General features: G+C 41.2%; 1 protein-coding gene across 4 annotated transcripts in view; it reads left to right on the top strand.

The window, feature by feature from the left end:
- The window catches only part of FOCAD (focadhesin), a 199,783-nt gene that overhangs the window by 60,863 nt on the left and 114,689 nt on the right, over positions 1–24,231 (top strand). For all 4 annotated transcript variants that reach the window (XM_084627726.1, XM_084627728.1, XM_084627727.1 and 1 more), the window contains one exon: positions 1,498–1,755. In XM_084627726.1, coding sequence (XP_084483852.1) covers positions 1,498–1,755 — 258 coding nt within the window. The remainder of the gene's footprint in view (positions 1–1,497; positions 1,756–24,231) is intronic.

Consider the following 24,231-nt stretch of genomic DNA (forward strand, 5'->3'; position numbering starts at 1 on the left):
GGTGTTCCAGCTTTTTTAAAGCATTTATTTTCCTTTATTCAGCTTGCAGTAGTGAGAAATTTGAGGTGTGGGTATAACCACCTATACCCCTCAATTCTAGTATTGGTTTCAGCTATGGTGAAATTACCTCTTAGGGACTGATCCTGATTTCCAGATGCCTGAGGGAGCTGAATAAGCTGATATCCTGCTGGATCAAGCCCCTAACAATAGAACCTACTGATCCTGAACTTCCTCATCAGGCCACATTCTGATCTTAAATCAGCCTTTGTGACAACAGCTGAAGTAAATGGGAGACCCCTGGGTGCATCTGAGGGGAGAATTTGGCTTTAAGTAATCTCATCCGAGAAAGGGACAGTGGGTTGCAGGTTGTTGAATTTTTCGCATACAATAACTGATGGAATAACTATTGGAGTAAGAGTTAATTCTAATTTAAATGCTATTATAAAAAGGTCATTTAAAGTACAGGGATATTATAGTTCTCATTAATCAAAATAAATTTACATTATGTTAAACAATGTGATTAAAGTTAAGGTGTGAAGATTTATGTAGAACTGCTATGGCTGCTCATACAGAATATCTCTTTCACTTCGAAATTCAAGGGTGAACAGGTCCTGTCCCTGACTGAGTCTGAATTATGGGTCAATTTCTAGTTTCCAGCTGGAAACCTCCTTTCAAATTCCTTCCTTCATATATAAAATGTATTGCATCTAAATGCTTCCTCCCCTAAGGCTGCCTCTCAGTTATAATCTAGATTTGGGTGTGGAAGACCACTTGGAAAACATTTCCTTTTATAAGAGAATCCAGTTTTAATAAAAAATGTTAGGTAGTTTAGGTTCTGAATTAGCGTTGTCTTTTAATTAACTCTAATATGCATTGAAACTTTTCAGTGATTTAAAAAAAGAAATATCTAACAGATTCTTCTTGGGATTGTAATCTTTCTCTGTTATTTCCAACCCAAATATTACACAACCACACCTGTGCTGGAACATGAGAACTAAAAAATAACAGTGTTTAGTTTAGTATTATTGTCCAAAGCTGGATGAAATGCTAAAAAGCAAACCAAAGCATAACAGGTCACGAGTAATTTACATTTTCTCTTTCAATTCATAACCTGGCAGTTTAAAGCAACATGAGGCAGTCTCCAAAATGGCAGGCACTTTGTCAGAAAAAGGTACTTTTAATATACTCCAGTTTCATTTTCTCCACTTCAGTTGGGAAATAGAACCATAATTACCAGCAGGAATAGTGATGATTGCTGCTAAGCAGGGAGGGGAACTTCAGAACAGTGAATTTGAATCATGTTGCTCTTTAGTGACAGAACCCATGGACAAGCAAGTAAAGAGAGATTTAGTGATGATTTAATTTAATTTTTTTTCTTTAAGGAATAGGGTATCTCAAATGAAAAGTTTAGGCGGGCAAAATTTGGATTTGTTACTTTTTTGTTTTTCAAGATTTGGACTTAACCATTCATAATGCTTATTTGTTTGTGTTTTCCAGTCATCCTGCAAGGTCATCTTTCCTATAACCAGTACGTACAATTTATTGTATACAACCTGGAGGATCCTAGAGCACATGAAAGAGAAGTCTGCAGTGTCTGCCTGGTTGTCTTCCATTAAATCACTGCTACCTATTATGAATCAAGTCCCCACTCACGTTTTCCTTCTACTTGCTTACCTCCTGGTTCAAGAAAATGGAGAGAGTCTTCGTGGAGTACTGAGTGCTACTGTGGACATAGCCAAGGCAGATTCCTCTCAGGTAAAATCTGACCATTAATGGATTGCTCTGTTGTGTTTCCACCAGCAGTGTTCATTGAGTGCATATGGGTGGTGTGCTTAAAGTGCTCTTTGTATCTGTGTAAAATCTCTCACTAGCCTTTTTTATTTAATGTTGGTGAAGAGAGAGATCTTTTACTGCTGTGCAGTAACTGAAGAGTTTTTAGTTTTTCGGGAATGTTTTTCAGGGTGTGGAATGCAATAAAATAAGGTTTTTAAAAAATAAACCAAAATAGCCTCTTTCCAAGAATGAGTTCTGAGAGTTGTGACTTTTTCATTCTGGTGGCTGCATAGTGGTGGTAGTCTTGAATCTGCCGTTTATAAGTAGTGAATCACTGGAACTATAAAAGCATTGTTATTAAAGTGTTACGGTGTTGGAAGTGGTGTTATGCCAGTCTAATATTGGTGTGACATAATGGAGAATTAAGCCCTTTGTTTTCACTGGTTTAATATTTCGAGCATATCATGAGGACGTGGGAGATATGTCTTCTGTTCCTGGTTCTGTCATCAACTTGCTGTGTGAATTTGGGCCAGTAGTGCTGCAATTTTTCCAGTCTGTAAAAGAGGGCTAATCTCTCAGGGGAAGTAGTAAGGATTAACTGAAGTTTGTGAAACATTGTGAGACCTTTAATAGGAACTGTTATGAAAGTGCAAAGTAGTAGTATATGCTTTTAGCTATATGTCTATTTGAATGTTCTGGGGACTAAGTCCAAAATGGTGTTGAGCATATTCTTGTGATAACTTTGGAAACTTCAATTAGAAAAAGGTTTTTCAAACTATAAGGTGTTTATGCTTCAGCACATTCACTTTTTTGTAATGATCTCCCTTTTTAGATTATTTTTCTCTTCTTTTTTTAGTTGTAAGCTGTGCAAGGTTAGAAAAATGACTTTTATTTGTAGTCTTACCCAATATATACGAAGAATACAATGCAAGAAAATTGAGAAAAGTCTACTAAGCCATTTCGGGCTTGTTGTGACCTCCTAAATCACAGCCCTCTTGTGGTTACTATGATGATCTCAGAGTCCCTTGATGTCTGTAGACTTACATTTCAAAATTACCTGAATAGTCTGTGCTATCTTTTTATCTGCTTCACTCCCTCTAAATTCAAGCCAGGTTTTTCACAATATCCGTATACATATCTGCATAAGTTGAAAGACAAAAATAGATACTAGGCTTTATAATTTAGCAATCATAACAGCAGATTGTCTTATGTATGTATTATTTAAATCAGGGTTATTATACTAAGACAATACAGTAGATTATAAAATATTCATATTTTTATGTTGGACAACGTAGATCACTTCTGCTGTCTTGGCTCAATTCTTACCAGTTCACTTAACCTTGATAGGGAACTTGATGCTAAAATCAGCAAAGCTTAAGTTACCTTTGGCAAACTTACCTCATGTCTTTGTAACAACAAGTTGCTAACCCTGAACAAAAAGGTGTCTGTTTATCAGGCTTGTGTCCTTAGTACCCTCCTTCACAGTTGTGAAATCTGGGTTGCGTACTCCAAGCAGGAGCAGAGATTGAACAGTTTCCACCTCTGCTGTCTTAGAAAAATGCTTGGAGTTACTTGGCACCAATGAATCACTAATAATGAGATCCTTGACAGAACTGGCCTACAGTCTATGCAGACTATGCTGGACACTCACAGATGTTGCTGGTTGGGAGACATGGAGTGCGTGCCTCACGATCATCTCCTGAAGGCTGTGCTCTATGGACAACTTAAGAACTGCACACAACGTGGAGGAACGCCAAAACTCTGTTACGGTGACAAGGTCAAGCAAAGCCTCAAGAAATTCAGTGTTCTCACTGACCAATGGGAAAATCCTGCCCACAGGAGTTCAGTTTGGAGAAGCCGGGTTTAGACTGGTGCAGTCACTGCAGAGAGTCATCAGAGGCTGAGGCCCACAGGCGAGCTAGGAAGTAGAATACGCTTCAACTTCAATCTGTAGTGTGGGAAGATTTGCCACTCGCACATTGGGCTCTTTTCTGATATCATTGTTAAGCACCACTGACAGACCGACTTTGTCACATCTCCTTTCATCTGTCAAGATGTTGGATGGCGATATATTGTTGGAAAGCAAGAGAGAGTCCTTTAAAAGTTCGAGATGTTCCTGTAACATAAAGGCCAGCTTTATTTGTCTATTTCTTAAATGGACTTTTGTTTCAAATGTTAGTTTGCACGTCCTTCAGAGCAGGATTTGGCAACATGTGGCTTGAGGAGTATGGGTTTGTTTCTGTAGGATGCTGGGTGCTCTGGTCCTGATGCAGTGAAGCGTTTAGTCACATTGAATTGAATGGGACTACTTGAGTGCTAACATTTGAGCACATGCTTAAGTGCTTTCCTTGATCAGGGCCATCATGCAGTGCCTTCAGAGGTAACTGTACCTCTGGTACTGGTACTAGCACTGTGTTGCCTATTGAACTCCTACTATTCATCTTCCTTTCTTTTTCTCTTCTCAGTGCTCTTTGTGCTTATGTCTTTTTTCTTTTTCTCTTTCTCTTATTCTGTGTTTGTGTGTGTGTGTGTCTGTCAGGTGGAGGGGGCTGCATATGCAATGGGTTTGGAGGGCATATGAAATTTTTTTTGTTTTTTGTTGGATTTTTTTATTCTTTTGAGTTTGGTATTTTTCTTTTGCTCATGTCTTTTTTCCCCCTTGTAGCTTTGTATTTGTGTTTGGCCATGTTTTTTGAGATTTTTCCTTTGTTTTTAATTTTCCTATCCCTTTTTTTGAAATATATATATTTTAAAAACACATCACTTCAAACCCCCATTTTTAAACATTCCTTGTATTTATATTTTTTGGCAGATTTAAAAGTATTGGGCCTCAAATATGCTGGCCAGGTCACATGGAAATATTAGCTGACCCCTTTCATTCTCAGACGTATGACAACAGATTTAAAAAAAAATATGGCTTTCAGTCTGGAAAAGATTGCAAACTCCTGTTCTGGAGTTACTCATCAAGTTTATGAGCATTGTGTGGGCATGGAAGAATCTGTAGAATGTGTTAATTTACATGAACTGCAAGCTTGCTACTGTGAAAAAAGAATAAAATGTATTATTTATGTGTAAATCAACAAAAAGGCCTTTGGATGCATGGCTCTGCAATGTAGTTAAGGTTCCAGGAATTGGATAACCATCTGAAGTCATTTTACTCATGGTTTCTCTCAGACTACCAAGAGGGAACCCACACGTACAGTGCTTTGAAAAAGATCTATGTGCATATGGAGGGGTAGTTTGCTGCCACTTCTATGTCCATAAGGCTGATTAAGTCTGGAAGTAAACGATGTGTGTAATACATTAGCAAGAAACATGGCAATAAAGAGAAGTAGACAAAATTGCAAACCAAAGTTAAGGGTTATATCCACCTCAGTCTGTAGCAAACTCATCTAGTGTGCATTCCAAACTCCATGTAGCTATCAGTGGGAGTGGAAAGAAGTTATATGATATTTCACCCTTGTAGTATTTCCATGCATTTGTGTGAATTAAACAGGGAGGTGCTATGTTTTGTTCATTTTATTATCATTTGAAGTTCTTAAGTCGTGCTGTGCACAAAATTTATTCAGCTATCATTGAGCTATCATTGTCTCATTCTAGAGAGTTCCAGGTAGTTGTAGATTCAAATTAACACTATTTGCACAGAGACTGGACAGCAATTGGTATTTGCAGAGTTCCCAGAATAAGCTGTGTAGTCTGCAGGCTAGCTCTGACTAAGCAGTGTTAGGAAAATTTTAACATGAAGCAGTTATGCCAACCGACAGCATTCCTTTGGACAAGGATTTGATTCTTTGATTTGATAATTATTTTTATTATTTGTTCAGTGTGCTGTGTGCTATATTGAACAGATATTAGAACACAGGCTGCCCCAAGGAGCTTACAGTCTAAGGCCCCAATCCTGTAAAGATTTATGCATGTTCTTAACTTTCAGCACCAGAGTAGTCCCATTGAGAGAAAGAGAAACATAGAAAACAAAGCACCATTCTTTCTTTCCCAGCTATCGTGCTCCACCCTAACTGATTGCTTTGTTAATCATTCGTAGTCTCTTACTGTAGTTTTGCATGCCAGTGACTCCCGCCCCTTGCACCACAACAGGTTCGTAGTCCTTCTCAACTGTTATATCTATCCCTCTCTGCCTTCTAGAGAGCAGCTGCATATCACAGAGTAAAGATAAAAAGGACGTAAGCTAGTCAGAACTTTACACTAGTGGTGTTAGACAAAAGGGGGCTCCTCAGATTGCTGTGGCAAGAGGGTCTGCTGGAATCTGCCTCTGTTGTGCCACGTGGCTCTGGACTCCCATTGCTTCCCTCACCTGCACTCTCCAATCCTAAAAGATATCCTTGTCTAACAATTCAGTGTAAAATACCCTTGCTTTTTTGTTTTTTCAGATATCACCCTTAGATTGTGTCATACCTGGTTGCAAAGACCTTGAGTATACAGAGGAAGGAAAACAATCACTTGGAAATCCTACCCCTAGACCAGGGGTGGGCAAACTTTTTGGCCTGAGGGCCACATCGGGGTTGCAAAACTGTATGGAGGACCGGGGTAGGGAAGGCTGTGCTTCCACAAACAGTCTGGCCCCTCCCCCCATCTGACCCCTCCCACTTCTTGTCACCTTACTGCCCCCCCCCCCCGGGACCCCAACCCCTATTGAACTCCCCCTGCTCCCTGTCGCCTGACTGCCCAGATCCCATCCACATCTCCGCCGCTGACAAGTCCCCTGGCACTCCCATGCCTTTCCAACCTCCCCGTCCCCTGACTGACCCCCAGGACCCCCTGCCCCTTATGGAAACCCCCCCCCCTTACCAAGTCACTCAGAGTGGCAGGAGGTTGCTGCCCAGCAGGAGCACCGGACCAGAGCGCTGGTGGTGCGGCAGGGCTGCGGGGGAGGGGGGATAGCGAGGGAGGGACCGGGGGCTAGCCTCCCTGGCCGAGAGCTCAGGGGCCAAGCAGGACAGTCCTGCGGGCCATAGTTTGCCCACCTCTGCCCAAGACTTATTTTCCTGATAAGTCTTTTGCACCCGAAAAACATCAACTTGCGACACAAAAGCCCAAAGTGACTCTAACTAGACAATTTCCACCACCATGGTGGTGGTGCTGCTTGGTGGGAATTGCAGTCTGCAGGTGTCTCTTTGAGGAAGGTTTATACTGTAAACTGTACTGTTTATACTTAATTCAATACAGATAAATGTAAACTATTTTGGGGAAGAGTGGGAACTTTGGGAATTTTTTAAACCTTCCTTCTCAAATGGCTTCGCATGCCTTTGCTTGAGGTCTTCAGTTGGGAATAAAAATTGCTTTTGAGGCTGAGTAATGGGAAATACAAAGATTTGTACTGTAATGTGCACTGTGCCAGTGGCAGTCTGTTATAAATTATTCGCATAGTCATGGCTCAGAATATGGGATAAACCCAGGTCATCGTATTTGCTGCTATAAAAATGCATTTTGGATTTGAAAAACTCAGGTATTTCAATTGTAAAGTGCTTCATTGTTGAATTTATTATTAGCAGAAGGTCTCTGTTTTTTATCACAGAATCTTTCTTTTAATCTAAAAATGTGAGCTATAATGGATTCAGAATTTTTATATGAAATACATTGTCAGCTAAAAGACCTTTATTGATAACTAGGGTTCAGATGGTTCTTTATCTTCCATGGTCAATTCTTATGCTTGAGAGGCAAACCTCATTCCTCTGTGGCTCGTATGAGCTATCAGTTACAGGAGAGATGGGGCAAATATTTTTACTTTATTCACACAATAAAACTTTGATGTATTAACCAGAATCAGGCCACATTTAAAACAAAAAAAAATCTAATGCTTCACTCCAGGAAGCATACATGTGGTTTTAAAACTGGCATGCTAGGAACAGCACAAAAGCACTGACCAATAATATTGGGATAGTGTACATTGCATATAAAACTGTAATATAAGTGAGGGGAGAATGGCTGATCAAAATGATAACAGTGGCAGAGTGTAAAACTTATAGGCAACAGAAGTTGGTGGCCAGACACAATATTGTGGTCTCAAGCCAGCGGTGATGGATAAGTTTATAGGACATTCTATTTGGGTATGTTTCTTAAGGCAGTTGCATTATTTTGCTTAGCAGAGGAGGGGGTTATATTGCTGACGTCTGCTTCCTTGACATAACTCTCTTGGCAACAGTTGTCTAATAAATGGAAATCCATTTCCAAAGTAGGTCTTCAGTTAAATCAGAAATATGTAACCAGATTGAAGGAGCAGGCTAAGCAAAAGCAAACTAAACTTAAAGCAGTATTGTACCTGAAGGTGAAACTGAGCTGATTGAAATACACTACATTCCTCCTTATAGTAATTAACTCTGTTTTCTTCTTGCAAGGCAATTCATGGGTTAAGTTTTAGCATTTAAAACAAACCCTAATAGCATATAATCCTCTCTCTGATTGGTACATGTGTTTACTAACAAATTTAAATATAGGGCACATGACATAGCAGCAGATTGAATTAGATGCTCTGTAGCTGAGCTGTGTGTGTGATAAATAATAGTACGTTCCACAGCTTGAAACAGTGAATGTTAATGCCTCACTTTCTAACCTTTTAATATGGTTGTTCAAAATTCAATAAAGAAATAATTTAAAAAGAAAGAGAGAGAATATTAACCTACAGAAATCTGCAGACTGCAATACCTAACCAGAATGAGTTGAGTTGAAAGTCTATGGACAGATTCTGCTCTCAGTGATTCTGGTGTAATTCTGGAGTAACTTCACTGACTTCAATTTAACAGATTCCGAGAGAAATTTAAATGCAAGTCAGTGGAGTTACACCGGATTCATAGAGGTGTGGCAGAGCAGAATTTGACCCAGACTGTAACTTCTAATATGAAGTGTCTTGCAATTGCTTACTGTATGACGAAACCTTAAGGATAGGCTTTTGTGTGCTAATATAGTAAAGATTGACAGAGGCAGCATCAAACATTAGATTAGGTGGTCTGTCTTCACTGTAAGTAGGAGGGCCCTCCTGGCTAGGGGAATAACCTCTGCTAATATTGTGGAATATTTGGATACAAGTAGTTCCAGTGACCTATCACAATGATGAAGCGAAGTTTAAAATTACATTAGCTTTTGGTGGGTCCAAATGGATTGGGAATTACTACATAAAACCTGAAACTCAAACCATAACTATTTGTTGTTCTCTAATTGGGTCAGATTTGGTCTGCAAACAGGCACTGTGCAGACAGTGACTTTTTGTTTTAGATTATTGTAAATTTTAAAATGCTATTCTGCAAAGAATGTAAAATATCTTACTTCAAGTATCTTCTTACAAGTATCGCATAATAGTATTACAGTTGTCATTCTTGTAGGTAATCTTTTAAAACTTGGAACAAGTAGTATACTGTGGTGTTTAATTTTGTGGGGATGTATCCCCTGTTGGTCTCTAGACGAGTGCTGCCAGGGAGCTGCGAATGCTTTGTATGGAGGGTTGCATAATAATACCATTGTACATTTATATAGCACTTTTCATCCCAAAAGATCCCAAGGCCTTTTACAGACTGTGGGCCAGATTGTTTGGTCTGGCTGAGCTGTGCAGAGTGCAAGCTAGAGGTGGCGCTGGGGGAGTGAAGCAAAGATGGAACTAAACCACCACTGCGCCTCCCCAGTCCTGGGGCCATCTTCCTCCGGGCCAGTGCCTGGCATAAATTAGAGCAGTCCTGAGGCAGTTCTCATTTATGCTGGCTGCTCATTGTGCCAAAGGGACATGGGGGTCACCATGACAAGGAATATTTTAGCCATAGCCCCTTTTCAGTTGCCAAGGGCCAGAAGGGGAGACTAGCTAGGAGCTGCTACAGCATCTTCATGGAATGGTTCAAAGCAGGTTGACTGGACCAAACAGTCCATCCTATGCATCTACAACACTGGAATCATGTTCCCAGTGTGTTACTAGTGCTTCTAGGGTTGAGCGTGGAAGCGAGGTAGTCATCTGGTGTATAGCAACTAATCCATTTTGCATTCCTAAATAAAAATCAGTTCTCCCCATCCATTAAGTAGTTTTGCATTCCCAAGTAAAATAATCCCTGAACTTTCGTACTACATCAGTTAATCAAATCTGCCAACTCTACCTTCCAAACATCAAAACCAATTCTGATATGTACACCCCACATAATCTCCCAGTTAGTAAATCCTGGGCTCTTTCCTAGTTAATGAATTCTATGCTCTCCCTTCCCCCTCCAATTTCCCCTCCCCCTCCAGGGCTTTCTTCTGTCCTGCCCAGGTAAATGAATCTTCAGTCCCTATCTCTTTTTTTATAAAGGGCTGTGCTTCTTCCACTGGTGCTTTCCTGGATGTGCGGGAGATTAGCACCACTGGCTACCTGGCTCCACTTGCCCAGTTAAAATTTCTGCTTGCCCTGAGTGTTTGAATAGGTGGGATTTTTAAGTGCTCTGTATAGGCAGTCTTGATAAGTGATACCTGAAGGGAAGAAGAAAGAATTTGGGTTTTGGGTTTAATAATTAGGAAATTTGGAAATGGAAATTGCTAAATTAAAATATAGCCATTTTTCTTTCACAGGAAAGTAGTTAACAAAGAACTTTCTGGACTACCTATATTGGTGGGGGGAAAGGCAGGTATATGAATACAAACAAGCTTTTACGAAGAATGCGTACCAGTAACTTAGAATATCTTTAGGGAAACTAAGTGGCTTTGGGGATAGCTATTCTATGTGTCTTCATAAATGTATATGGTAGTTTACAGTAGGTGAAGAATATAACCAGCAAAATGGTGTGTAGAGGTTTGGTGCCTTTATTCTAGGGGTGGGGAGATTTTTTCTTCATTATGGCAAATCGCAAAGGCATGTGGCTTCCTTGATGTAGAGAACCATCTGGATTGACCTCTGGCAAGGTGCTTAAGGTGGTCCAGCTGTACATTCATTTTACGTCCATGATTGATAATTTTGTTGCGCCAATGAAGCTTTTGGTGCACACCTGATCTCCGGATGTATAGTGACATTCTTTGGTATACGTAGATCAGAATTTGTTGGTCTTCCATTCTAATATGTCCATACTAAGAAAGTCACTGAAACCAAAGCAGTGCTGATGGAGGCAGTTGCTGGGTTCAACTTTGAATATCCTCAGATCTGATCTTGTCCCGCCACTTGATATGGCGGAGCCAATGAAGTCAATGAGAACTGAAAATGTCATTTTGATGTTTTTGAGTCTTCCTCCATACCCATGTTTCACTTCCATACAATAGTTAGTATATCTGTGATCCTATAGATCTGCAGCCTCATGGCAAATTCTGAAGGGCCCAAAGTGTGGCAGCAGATGCTGCTATCCAAGTATCCACATCTTTTGAGCATCTTCCAGTACCTTCTGTGGTGCTATTCATATATTTGACAGTTGCCATCTGCTCACTGTCCTATCCGGATAGGTTAATACTGAGTTGTTTGCAATCTGGGACTGGAGACTGCTAAATGAAAATGGCCAGGGACTTAGTTTTATCCAGATTAATAACCAGATCAATGTGCACTGCTTCTTGTCTGACCAGATCGGCCACCATCCACTGTGATTTACCAAAATGAGCTAACAAGACAATGCTTCAGTGGCTTTAAGCAATTCAGAATAGAAAGCCATCTGATAGCTTGATTGTAATAAAATATGTTGGTTGAATTGGACTAATTTTGGCCTATTAACTGTCTGTCTTCAAAGTTGGTGGCACATTTTTGTTAGCAGAAGCCAGTGGTCAGTGTGAATTTCAGTACCAGTACCTCAGCATACTAATACTGTTGATCTCCAATGAGGACATGATCGACAACAGCCTTAGGGAAACCATTGGGGCTGTATCAGGTCTGCTTGTGAAGAGTGAGTCAGGCATCACCATGACATGTGGCAGACTCAAATTCCAGTGGTCACTACCCATTCCTGTTTTTCTGCCTAATACCAAACTTCCAAAGAGTATTTGCTCACGTATCCTTGTTTCCTACCTGCGGTTTGAAGTAACGCAGGGTCATATCTTTTTCTTAGTGTCATTACAGATTGACTGTAGCTGCTGGTTTAAAAAAATAAATTATCTGCAGCCATATCATTGGCCTTGGTGTTTGTGGGTCTGCACACTTGGATGGAAGTAAGATGCCCATAGCTGGTATGGAATCAGATGCTGATAAGTTGCTCATTAATCTCTTGCCAACCCTGCAATGCTCATTGAGCATTAGGCAAAAATACATCCCATCAGCAACCTGACACTCCAGCCTCGACAAAACGTATGGTCCTTAACTTTCTTTTCACCATGTCCTGGCCAGCGCACTTCAGATAAAGTGCAGATGTCCATACTCCAGCTTTTCAACAGCTTGACAAGGGCGACAGCTTTAGTTGTTTTGGACAATGGTCGAACATTCCAGGCATTGATCTTGCATTTGCCTCCAAAACATAGGATATCAGAATGGCCTTTTTGCAGGGTTCCATTAGTCATTTTCAACTCAGTGGCAGGGGGGCATAGATCAGCGTTCATATTGCACTCCCCGTTGGTACCTGGCCCAAGCCACGGAGACTAAGGATCCAACCAACAGACCAAATTTGGTGGTGATTCCTGGTCATGTGCCACCTGAGGCATGTTGCGCATACACTAAGAAGAACCTCAGTGGCAGATAAACCCTTGGTTGTTTTAGCTACAGGGAAAATTGACCAGATTGTCACAGGTGGCTGGTTTCAGTATAAACTGATCTCAGAGGGCAGGAGTAGGGAAAAGGCTTATCACAAAAAAAAAATTGCTAAAGCACAGAAGTAGAATGTCCATGCATTCTCCTCTTCTCTTCTCAAAAACTCTGAAGGAGACAGAGGAAGTTGGCACACAGTGCATTAATTAGAGGCTATTCCCAAGTAAGGGAGGTATAAGAGCAGCCTGTCCCTTTAAAAGCCAGAGGCCTGGGGCCAATCTGCTCTGTTCAGTTATCAGATCCAGCTGGGAAGAGGTTAGTTGTTTCCTCTAAAGGGCTAAAACAGCTCAGTTGAAGAGGGCTGCAGAAAGGAACTTTGGCTCCTGTGACTACCCCTGGAGCAGAGTGAAAGGCTCCTAAGTCCTAGCAGCCTCTACTAACAGCGCTTTTAGTGTTACTTTGGAGTTTTGTTTTAGCTTCTCAAAATGGTGTCCAGGAAGAAGGGCCTGAAAGGCTCTGGAGAATGGCAGTGAGTCCTTAATGGGTTGGGGTGACCAGCACCTCACGCATGGTGGAGAGAGCAGGAAGGCGACTGGCCCCTGAGTGAGGTAGCAGCTAGTCTGAAGCCAGACCACCGGGGCAGTGTTTCATAGTACAGGGTGAATCTGAATGCAGGGTAAGTTGAATAAGTGGAACTTTAATAAATCGTGAAGACTGCTCTGTCCAATTGGCTGCATTGCTTCCTGCCCACTCCTCACATTCTGTGTTTTCCTAGTGTTTCCTCAGTAATACTCCCCCACCTGCCCCGGGAACATGGATCCTCTGACTGATCACGATACAGGTGGTGCTGCAATAGGAGGAGGCACGACAGTCTGAAAGTTATGAGTGGGAGTAGGAGACAAAAGCTCTAGTACACTAGGGACATTTTCCAAAATTTTGCAACCATTACTAACACTCTTCAGCTCCGCTGATGTTAGAAACATTTAGATGACTACTATAGATAGGTGACAGGCTGCTGCTGCTGCTGATCTTAGCATCATGTCGTTGTAACCCTGATCTGAACAGGTCTAAGTGAGCTTTGACAAGACTTAGGATTCAGAAGAGAGAGTGATTGGTGTATAGGTAGAATTGAATGAAGAGATGCAGAATGGAGCAAAGTGGTGGGATACTCTTGACATAGAAGAGTTTGTGGAGGTGCTCAAATGCCATGGTGATGAATACAGTATAAAAAGCTAGCTAGCTGTAAGAAAAGATACAGGAGGAATTTTGTGCAGTCCGTTTTAGTATTCACAATAATCAGTGGTTCTACTGCTGATGTAATTCCACTGCTTTGTGGTGCTGGTGATTAGTGCAAAGCTAGAGATACTTCATGATTCAGGTCTAGTCTGTATGTGGCAGTGATGTGCTGCAAGATGGAAGAGGATCAGGGAGAGGATTCTGAGTAGAATCCTATCTTTATTGCTTGAATTTAGCTGCATAGACTTTACATCTCTTCCTTAGGTTTTGCATTTATTTTAACTCTACTTCATGAGAGTGACTGGGGCTCAAAAACAGGTCTTCCATTTCAATCTTGAAATACCTTTTGACACTGACACTACAGTATATATAATAAATTAATGGAGCATTGCAGAAATTTTCATAGTAAAAATGATTGCAATAACCAGTTTTGCAATAACCACTCTCTTTTCCACCTCTCTTTTCATAATGTCTATGGATCACTTTTTTCTTTGCTTTTTCTGTTTTTTCTCCTACCCTAGTGCAGAAGCCTGAAAGCCTGTTTTATTGTTCGAGATGAGTGATTATATCTGATCAGTTTTTAGATATCTTACCAGCTGAAAAGTGTTGAAGTAATGTTCTGAAACATTCTGGAAGAAAGTCCAGAAATGGTTCTGTGGATGAAGGGAAAGCAGTGGATGTATTGTTTCTTGACTTTAGCAAAGCTTTTGACACGGTCTCCCACAGTATTCTTGTCAGCAAGTTAAGGAAGTATGGGCTGGATGAATGCACTATAAGGTGGGTAGAAAGCTGGCTAGATTGTTGGGCTCAACGGGTAGTGATCAATGGCTCTATGTCTAGTTGGCAGCCGGTATCAAGTGGAGTGCCCCAAGGGTCGGTCCTGGGGCCGGTTTTGTTCAATATCTTCATAAATGATCTGGAGGATGGTGTGGATTGCACTCTCAGAAAATTTGCGGATGATACTAAACTGGGAGGAGTGCTAGATACGCTGGAGGGGAGGGATAGGATACAGAAGGACCTAGACAAATTAGAGGATTGGGCCAAAAGAAATCTGATGAGGTTCAATAAGGATAAGTGCAGGGTCCTGCACTTAGGACGGAAGAACCCAATGCACCGCTACAGACTAGGGACCGAATGGCTAGGCAGCAGTTCTGCGGAAAAGGACCTAGGGGTGACAGTGGACGAGAAGCTGGATATGAGTCAGCAGTGTGCCCTTGTTGCCAAGAAGGCCAATGGCATTTTGGGATGTATAAGTAGGGGCATAGCGAGCAGATTGAGGGACGTGATCGTTCCCCTCTATTCGACATTGGTGAGGCCTCATCCGGAGTACTGTGTCCAGTTTTGGGCCCCACACTACAAGAAGGATGTGGATAAATTGGAGAGCGTCCAGCGAAGGGCAACAAAAATGATTAGGGGTCTAGAACACATGACTTATGAGGAGAGGCTGAGGGAGCTGGGATTGTTTAGCCTGCAGAAGAGAAGAATGAGGGGGGATTTGATAGCTGCTTTCAACTACCTGAAAGGGGGTTCCAAAGAGGATGGCTCTAGACTGTTCTCAATGGTAGCAGATGACAGAACGAGGAGTAATGGTCTCAAGTTGCAGTGGGGGAGGTTTAGATTGGATATTAGGAAAAACTTTTTCACTAAGAGGGTGGTGAAACACTGGAATGCGTTACCTAGGGAGGTGGTAGAATCTCCTTCCTTAGAGGTTTTTAAGGTCAGGCTTGACAAAGCCCTGGCTGGGATGATTTAACTGGAATTGGTCCTGCTTCGAGCAGGGGGTTGGACTAGATGACCTTCTGGGGTCCCTTCCAACCCTGATATTCTATGATTCTATGATTATATGAAATCTTTTTAAAAGGCCAAAGAATGAATAGCGGTGCATATATTATCAGGCTGTCTTAAATCAAATCATTACTGAGCTGCACTGACACATGCTGTTCATGAACGACTTTATACAGTCCTTTTAATCAGATGAATTGTCTTGTTGTGCAAAAACTGTTATTACATTGTGTGTGAAACCAACCAATCGTCTGACTGAGAGGTCACTTGTGAATAATAACACAAGATCTATTACCGTTATTAGGGGATTATGAGGCTCTAGAGGACATTCACTCTTTTATGGTTTTCAACTGCTGGAATGAAATATTTTAGTGGTAAATGACACCCTTCTGGGAAATTCATCTAACGATGCATTATTGCCTGTCTTTCGGAGGGGGAAAAAAGTGGGGGTGAAAGGGGGAAGATGACCAAAAGCAAAATATGTTCTCCTTATTCATCTAGAAACTATGTGTAAAAATCCATTGAACTTGATGTGGCTGTCTGAAAAGTGTCTTAAGTAATACTCGATGGCACTATTCTAAGTCTGCTGCTAATAGCAGAGCATGGCTTTAGGGAAATTGACATATTACAATACATTCTGTGGACAGAATCTTGGAGGGATGTTTGCTACAAGTTTATTGGGATGCTGAAGCACATGCAGTTTATATGGACCAGATTCTCATAAGTGTTCAGAACCACATGGGCCCAAATATTAAAAAGCCCCACTCATGTGGGCACCCAAATGAAGTAACCAGATTTCCAAGAGTGCTCAGCATTCAGCAGCTCTCACTGTTCTCGCTGGAAACTGCTCCGTGCTGAACTTTCAAAAACTGGCCGTTTCATTTAGATGCCTACATGGGAAATGTTGGAGTGTGAACTCTGGAAAAGCTAGTCCTATGAACCCAGTGTTGTAAACTTTTGAAGTAAAACCTAGAAAACTCATTGCAGTTCCATTTGCTTTTTGTCTGCAGTGATGAGAGGATCTTACTCTCGCTAATACTGTATGATTAAGGTAGATGAATTCTGCCATGCAATCTGTATTTAGGTTAAGAAAGTGAGGCATGAATGAAGAGCCATTGATACGAGGTCAATGTTCTACAACCAGGTTGTTAAATTGAGAATTGGATTTTTTTAATTGTGGATCATAATCCTTGTAAAGTGTTGTTTTGTTTGGGTATAGTTTTTTTTATTGTGCTAATCTCAGGAGAATTTTATTGGCAGCTGTAGCAAAGGAGCTGTTTGTGGAAAAAATCCATTAAAAAATTCAGATAGGGAGAAAGGAAAGGGGGAATAATGGATTCTGTTTCCCCCCCACCTTCCTCCAGTCAATCAAAGCATCATTTTTTAAAGAGGCTAATTGTTTTGTAGCTTAAAAATAAATCACCAAATTGCAGAGGACATGTGAATGTGCACATAAATCCTGTTGGTTTGGGGAATAGCAGCTTTTGCTACAGTTAGATCTTTGTGTAGCATATTTAAACTTCTTATTAAAAGAGGTTCTGTTGGGATGCTTGAACATCTTTTTCAAACAGAATAATTAAAACAAACCCAAAATAAACAAACATAACAAAACCCTGGAAACCCTTGTTGGGTTGCTAATGAGAGGCTTGACCCAACTGCTCCATCTTTGGGGATGATGAGGGATGTAAAATGCACTGTTGCTAGGCAACACATTTATCGCCTTCTGAGCATGTTCATATGCACTAAGAGCTAATGAATCTTCATGTTGGCTTTTTGAAACTGTTCAACAACTGATGAAGAGATATTTATTTATCTTTGACGGTTACCCAGGCCATTCTTGTTTATCCATTAAATTAGGGGAGAGGGGTTGTGATACTAAAGCATTTTGTTTTTCTAAACTCTCAATGTATAGTGAAGTTGTTTTTTAACTGTAAAAAGTTCGAAAGGAAATACCAATAGAGGATTGTGTAACTGATACTAGCAAGTGCTTAATGTTTCTCATAGAGCTTCAGACAATATTTCAACAGCTACTAACAAAAAAATCATTTACTATGGGGGACAATAATTGTTACAGAACACCATGCAGTCTTCTCGAATTCAGACCACACAGATAATGAGCTGATATTGAACACATCAGATAATGAGGTAATACAGACCCTTGATCTCGAAGTCAGCTTCTGCTAACCACTGCAGAGAGAGGATGGGACTGAGGAAATGTCCGTTCTGAATTTCCTTTTTTCAGTTTTTCATAGCTTTCCCAAACAAATCCCTTTGTGGCTGAAATTGTCCAGGCCTGGTATCATCCCAAAGATTAATTTTCACAAACACTTTCTGTGGCACGCCTGCAGAGTCAATAGATGAAATCCTGGCCCCATTAAAGTCAAAGGGAGTTTTGCCACTAATGTCAGTGAAGGCAGGATTTCACTCTCAGCTCTGCAGGACTGCAATTTTTATCAAATCAAGGAGCTTTCAAGCTCTGTTGTCACAGCTAGTGGATCTTGTAAACTCTCAAGGCCACGGGACCTAGGATCTTTCTCTCTAATTTTTTTCTTCTTTACATAACAGGAAAATTAAATGCAAAAAAGTCTAGTTTTGATGGAATTTTCTGGTTACAAAATTAAACTGTCAAAAGTCAAGACATTCCAAAAAGTTAACACTGGAAATGTAACTCATCCACACTGTGTATGTATATAATGTCCCTTCTTCTTCATTTCCTTGCTACATGTAATCTTTAGATTATCACATATGTGAAAAGGATAGGATATGTGTTGTGACCCAATTAATCATGTGGAAGCAGTCTAATTTCTAGAGTAACCTATCTTTTCATTGCTTGTTTTTTCTTATAATTGAGGTAGTAATACATTTGCTGCTTTTAATTGATCACAAAGCTAAGACATCTTAAGACCAAAAAGAAATGAAGGGGTGGAGGAGAGGCATGATTGGCTTAAAGAATGCTGCATTTTCAAGCAGTGATATACACTAGTCATTAATTTCACCTAAGAGGGCCAAAACTATGAAAAAATCATTGTTAGAAACCCAGACAAATTTTTGACTTTGAAGAATTTTTCAGTCCCCCCCTCCAAAAAAAAAAAATATGTAGATTGTCTGATCACTAGAAGTGAATATCTTATTATTATTGTCTAGAAAACAGGATCTGTAAGTGTAAGGTGATAAGAGATAAACGGTCCTATTAGAGTGCGGCTTAGTTTATAAACTTCATTTTTCATAGAATCATAGAAATGTAGGACTGGAAGGGACCTGAAGAGTTCATCTAATTCAGCCCCCTGCACTGAAATGGGACCAAGTATATTTAGTATACCACGACAGGTATTTGTTGAACCTTTTTTTAAAAAACCTGCAATAACAGGGATTCCACAACCTCTCTTGGAAACATATTTCAGTGCTTAGCTCCACTTAGAAAGTTCTTCCTAATATCTAACTTAAATCTCCCGTGCTGCAGATTAAGGCCATTATTTCTTGTCTTACCTTCCATGGACATGGGGAACAATTGATCACTGTCATCTATGGAACAGCCCATAATATATTTGAGGACTTATCAGGTCTCCTCTGCTCCCTCAGTCTTCCTTTCTCAAGACTAAACATGCCCAGTTTTTTAAACCTTTCCTCACAGGTCAGGTTTTCTTTGATCATTTTTGTAGTTCTGCTCTGGACTCTCTCCAGTTTGTTCAAATCTTCCGTAAAGTGTGTTGCCCAAAACTGGACACACTGTTCCAGCTGAGGCCTCACCAGTCCAAGTAGAGTGGGAGAGTTACCTCCCATGTCTTGCATATGACAGTCGTGTTAAAAAACCCAAATAGAATCATATTAACCTTTTTTGCAACTACATCACTTTGTCTCATATTTAATTTGTTGATCCATTATAAACCTCAGATCCTTTTCAGCTGTACTACTGCCTAGTCAAGTATTCCCCATTTTATATATGTGCATTTGATTTTTCCTTCTTACGTGTAGTGCTTTGCACTTGCCTTTCTTGAATTTCATCTTGACAATTTCAGACCAATTCTCCAGTTTGTCAGGGTTGTTTTGAGTTCTAATTCTGTACTCCAAAATGCTAGCAAATCCTCTGACCTTAGTGTCTTGCTAATTGAGTAAGCACATTGTTTACTCTATTATCCACGTTAATGAAAATATTGAATGGTATCAGACCAAGAACAGACTTCTGTGGGACCCCATTAGATATGTCCTCCCAATTTGACAGCAAACCATTGATAAATACTCTGAGTATGGTTTTTCAACCAATTATGTGATCTTGGAACTGTTAACAATTATTTTCGACAACTCATGGAGGATGGTGAAATCCCAGAGGACTGAAGAAGGTTCAGGTTTTCTTGTTTTCACACTCCTAATTTTTTCTTACCTTAAGTTTTGTATTAATAAACTCTGAAAGCTGTTATGCTAAGAGAGAACCCTTTATCCAGATAAGTAAAATTTTAGTTCTCAATTTTTTGCCAGTAAAAAGACTATTTTAAGAAATGCTGAGAAAATGAATGAATGGAAGTATGAGTGATGTAAGAAATAATAATGATCTTTGTAGGTCATTGATCACATCCAAAATTTGTAGTGATTTAGAGGAATTGTTCCATCTGTACCCCCACAGAGAAGGGGGGCCAAAACTGCACCCGTGGAGTGATCTCTTGTTGTTCACATGAGCTTCACATTTTTGGAGTATGTGTGTTGCAGTTTGGTGAGATATATTGTTACAAGTCTGCCAGTAAGAGAGAGAGAGGATTTACTAGGCTGGCCAAACATCAAGCTTGTTCACTCTCAATCTGGATTGGACTGTGAGACTTGTGGTCCCCTGATTTTCTCAGAAGGCTTCCAGGAGTGAACTGGATTACAACCTTAAAGATCCAGGTAAATATGCAAGAAGGTGCAATTCTTCCAGGGCACCACAATACCAAGAAGGGCTTCTGCCTCTCCTTCCCCTAGGAAGGAGGAGACCAAGACTACAATAGAGCCATCCTGTTCTCAAAGTAACCTTTTCCCCCCTCTTTTTTTTGGTAATCTATCTGGCAGGGATGCCTGATTTTTTCCCCCTCTAGCACTGTGTGTGTGTGTGTGTGAGAGAGAGAGAGAGAGAGAGAGAGAGAGGTGCGGGGTGTGTGTGCGCGAGCTTGTGAGTGTTTAAGAAATAGCACAGGCTTGTTCAAGTTTTGAGTAAATACTATCCTAAATCACTTTGTGTCACCATGGGTTATAAAAGAATGTTTCCAGAAACTACTCTGTCCTAAAAAGGAATGTTAGATGTGGTTAGTCACACTGTATCACAGTTCTAGATACATTGGGGAGGGAGGGGAAGTTAATCCTAGATGTCACCTTGTAATAGCGACCTTGAAGGAGTTTAAGTACTGCTTTATAAGGCTGAGAAGTAGACTTTGCCTCCTCCTTAGGTCTTCAGGTTTAATATGTGTAGGAATTGATTACATGTTATGTTAACGTCATGATTTAAATCTTGATTGGGGTCATCCAATGATTTAGTCAGTTGCGGATTTTATCCCATATTGTCAGCTTGATTTGTTAACTCAATTCCAGTTGTTATAGTTATAGTTGTACTGTTTTATCCTTAATTAGTTAGTAAGATATGTAATAGTTAGTTTTAGCTAGAATATTAATTGATTTTAAGTTTGTCTTTTCATTAATTTGTAATAAAACCAATAAAAATCATAAGGCTGGGTTTTCTTTCAAAATTACAAGGGTCACAAAACTCTTCCCAAGGTCCTGGGCTATTTAGCTGCCTACGAGCTACTTAGGTCTATCCCTAAATTAGTATTTGTCTCTCACAACAACCATATTTTTATAATAAAAAATTGGGACACTTGCACAACATGTTTATAAGGTTGTGAACTAATCATATAAAAAGACAAAAGTGCACTTTAAAAATTATATATGTATGCATGTATGCAAGTGCTGGTGTTACTACCTCCAGTTTCTGACTCAGCGGTGGCTCATGCATATTTCTTTATTTTGAACAAAAGAACAGCTTTGATAATATCTGCTCATTTGACTTTTCTCTCCAAATTTTGTTCATTACACTGAACAGTTGTTCCATGGGACTTTTTATTCCTGCTATACATGGAGCAAGTTCTGATCACTATAATATGATGCCCTGAACAAACATTTTGTAATTTCAAAACCAAAATCAGGGTGTTTCATGATGATATGAGAAGCCAGGACTATATTGGTAAAGTTGGGATTTATAGTCCCCTTATATAAGAAGTAATGAATATTTCATGTCTGAATTAGAAGTGAAATAAATTTGTTTGATGCCTTGGTCTTAATCTGCAAAGCTATCAAGGGATCAGGACTGTACTACATCAGATTCCATTTATGACTCTTCTGGGCAGCTGCACTCTTCCAGATCAGTGCAGCTAACTAGGTCAAAGTTTTCTGAGTACTGGAGATAGAGCATTTTTGCCTAAGGACTCAACTTTTGGAATGAATATCAAATGAAACCAAAGTCTTGCTGTTTATGGAGTGCACTACAAGGCTCATTGATTTTTCAAAGCCTTTCATCTATAACTGTTAGGGACTGGCACGTCTGCGTCTGTGCCTAATGCTTGGTGTGGGAGTCAAGCCTAGTACTGTCAGCAGATGTCGGGAACCCCCACTCAGAAGCCAGGTGCCAAAGCCAAGGGTCAAAAGTCAGGAATCTCAACTGGGTTACCTGGAGTGAGACAAGGCAGGAACACAGGGTGGGACCAATGCTGGGAATGAGCAGGTGCAAGAGCTATCTCAGCAGTGGGCAAATGCTTTGAGCAGCCAGTGCCCTGCTGCTGATTTTAAGAGAAGAGCTGCTAATCCTCTCAACCAGTCAGGCATCTTGGCCAATCAAGAGGCTCAAACAGGGCCCAACGGCACTTGTTAGACTGCCTGGGGTTAAGCTAGCAGATACGCAGGCTAGAAGTTAGTCCTTACTTCTGATCATAACATAACGGGGTTATTAATATAGGGAGAGGAGGAAAAAACCCTAGAAGAACACCTAAGAAAGGCAAAGAGCTGAATCCACTTTGAAGTCTGCCATGGAGAGGAGTTTGCAAATCTAAATTATCTGTTCAGAACCCAGATGCTATGGTGATAAGCATGATAGTAATAACTTAGATAAATAAATTGTCGCATTGAAACGTTTTAAAAAGCATTAAACATTTCTATTGATATCTTTTGTAATTGCTAGTTTTATAAATCCTCTGTTTTGGGCTTCATCATCGTCACGGGAATTCCCAAAGTGATGTAGCCTCCTTGCAGATTATGCACCACCCAGATCAATCTCTAGTTAGATCTTCAAGGGGTCTAGCTGGATATTCAAGCTTTTGGAGACCACATGATCGCCAGCCATTTAGCAGCAAACATGTTTCACGCTTCATTGGTCTTCCATCCTAATATGTCTTTACCAGGAACACCACTGAAACTGAACCAGTGATGATGGAGGCAGTTGTTGGGTTATGTTTCAATTATCCTCATTTCTGATCTTCTCCTGCCATTTGATATGGAGCAGCTGATGAAGACAAGAATCAAAAATGTCACTGTGGTGCACTTCAGTCTTCCTCAACACTCGTGTTTCACTGACTTACATTAGAGTTGGTATAACTGTGTGGATCTATGGATCCACAGCTTTGTAGCAAGCTTATTGTCACGACATCCCCACTGAAGCTGCTGAAGGGCCCAAAACACAACAACTGCTGCTATACAAGTGTCCATATCTTTCAGGCATCCTCCAGCCTGTGATGCTACCCCATTATTTGACAGTTGCCATCTGCTTGATGTCCCATCCAGACAGGTTAATACTGAGTTGGTTGTAATCTGGAGCTGGAGGCTGCTTGGTGGCAGGGACTTAGTTTTATCTGGATTGTAATGGACCCTTGCTCTCCCGCTCGGAGGGAGGCCACTCATTCAGGTTTCCTTTGGGCTTGTCTGGCCAAGGCAGGAAGCTGCAGAACAGTCTAGGGCCCTTGTCTCCCCACCAGCTACAGGGAGCTGGCTTCGGCCAGGCAGGGCTCTGGCCGCCAGCAAGGCAATCACAGTCTATGGAGCTGGTGCAGGCTTGGGCTTGAGGAGGCTCAGACTGCCTGCAAACAAACAGTCTCAAGGCTGGCTTTAGCCTGGGCGGGGCTCAGGCAGCCAGCAAAGCAACAGTCTATAAGGGAGCTGATAGGGGAGGCTCTTTCTTCAGAGCGGGAGCTTCCCTGCACAGTGTAGGGAGTTGGCCACCCCGGGGTAAGGTGGCAGGGGGAAGCGGGTCCACCCTACTCCACCATGTCCCGGACCAGGGCCCTGGCAGAGGCAGGATTGGCTGCTCCTGTGTCAGTGGGGATACGGCCGCAACACGCCGACTGAGCCACACCTGGCTCCGGAACCAGCTGCTCCGTGGCTGCCCCGGGCCACTTCCTGCTTCTCCAGGTTTGGTACCTCTCACTTCCCGGGTTCCTTGTGGTACACCGCGGCCACTCCTCATCGGGGTCTCCCACTTCTGTGGCTATGGGACAGCTGGGGGTAGGTTCCCCTCCTGGGCACGGCAGTACAGCAGGAGTGTCCTCCTCTGGGGATTCTGCCCCAACTGTGCTACATGGCCTTCCTCTTATACTTTTGGCCCTGCCCCAGCACTTCTGGCGAGAGGGACAGGGCAGGCTAGGCCCTGCCCACCAAGGGGAGTATAGTGGGCCCTCCCTCTTCCCCTCGGAGGGAGGCCACTCAGCCTCACTACATGGATTAGTAACCAGACTGATGTGCTGTTTCTTGCCCAGTCAGATCAGCCACAGTGATTCACCAGCTGAGATAACAAGCCATCTAACAGCATCTCTTAATGT

The sequence above is a fragment of the Lepidochelys olivacea genome, assembly GCF_965140295.1.
Source record: "Lepidochelys olivacea isolate rLepOli2 genome assembly, chromosome: 5".
Lineage (NCBI taxonomy): Eukaryota > Metazoa > Chordata > Testudines > Cheloniidae > Lepidochelys > Lepidochelys olivacea.